The sequence below is a fragment of the Octopus bimaculoides genome, unplaced genomic scaffold (assembly GCF_001194135.2).
Source record: "Octopus bimaculoides isolate UCB-OBI-ISO-001 unplaced genomic scaffold, ASM119413v2 Scaffold_193594, whole genome shotgun sequence".
In the NCBI taxonomy this organism is placed as follows: Eukaryota; Metazoa; Mollusca; class Cephalopoda; order Octopoda; family Octopodidae; genus Octopus; species Octopus bimaculoides.
In genome coordinates, this window is record NW_026366615.1 from 3080 (window position 1) to 3993 (window position 914).

General features: G+C 34.6%; 1 protein-coding gene across 2 annotated transcripts in view; it reads right to left on the reverse strand.

The window, feature by feature from the left end:
* LOC128251448 (uncharacterized) overlaps positions 1-914 on the reverse strand; it is a 9590-nt gene that overhangs the window by 2336 nt on the left and 6340 nt on the right. For both annotated transcript variants that reach the window (XM_052978290.1, XM_052978291.1), the window contains exon 3: positions 782-865. In XM_052978290.1, coding sequence (XP_052834250.1) covers positions 782-865 — 84 coding nt within the window. The remainder of the gene's footprint in view (positions 1-781; positions 866-914) is intronic.

Genomic DNA, 914 nt, shown 5'->3' on the forward strand with positions numbered 1-914 from the left:
ACAATTACCAGTTCAAAGTGATAGATTGGATGATTTGAATACTTTCCATAACTTCATTCGGCATTTACAGTCTCAGTTCGAATTTAGCCTATCCCTTTTTGGATGGTAGAATTAATCCATTGCTTCGTTTTATGTTGCTGCTTAACAGTTCGGATGCCTGCAGTAGAGGAGATCAATTTGTTGTATTTGGGTCAAGTCTCTAGTGTAATATTACCTCCCTCCTTCCTTCCTCTCCACTCCCAAAGGGTCTGTAAAAGGATCATGCAAACCATTTTCCCTCTTGACTGAAAGATAAAGGAAATCTAGAATTCTCATATGTTACCATGCCATTAAGAATAAAAGCAGTACATTTCTTTTGCTGGAGGCAAGAGAAAAGCTGTGAAATAAAGTTCCTGCCTTGATATGCTTCATCAGCACAGCATTATTCTATCTTAACCGCAGCCATACATAAGGCTTTAAAAATGTACAAAATAATTAAAAGACATTTTTTGCTTAGTATAATTTACATAATGAATGCGGAAAAAGAGAAAAGATGAATAACTGAAAGCAGGAAATTCAATAAGGAAAATGCAAAATAATTGTTGATTTATTGAAATTATCTTCGCTTTGAAAAAAAGGTAAAACAGATATGCACACGCGTGTGTATCCTGCCTAAACAATACCACCTACTGATGATAATGGTGATGATATTGATGATGATAACAAGGATGATAATGGTAATGATTATAACACTAATGATAACTGTGATTGCAGCAAGAAACAAAGGTAACACAACACTTACTTTCATCAGTTAAACTCATATTGTGTTGCTGAATTCCCAAGTCACGTAATGCCAGTGATGTCTTTAGAATATCATAGAGTTTGTGCCAAATTTCATCTTTAGTAATTCCTCTTTGCACAGTGCAGTTAATAGT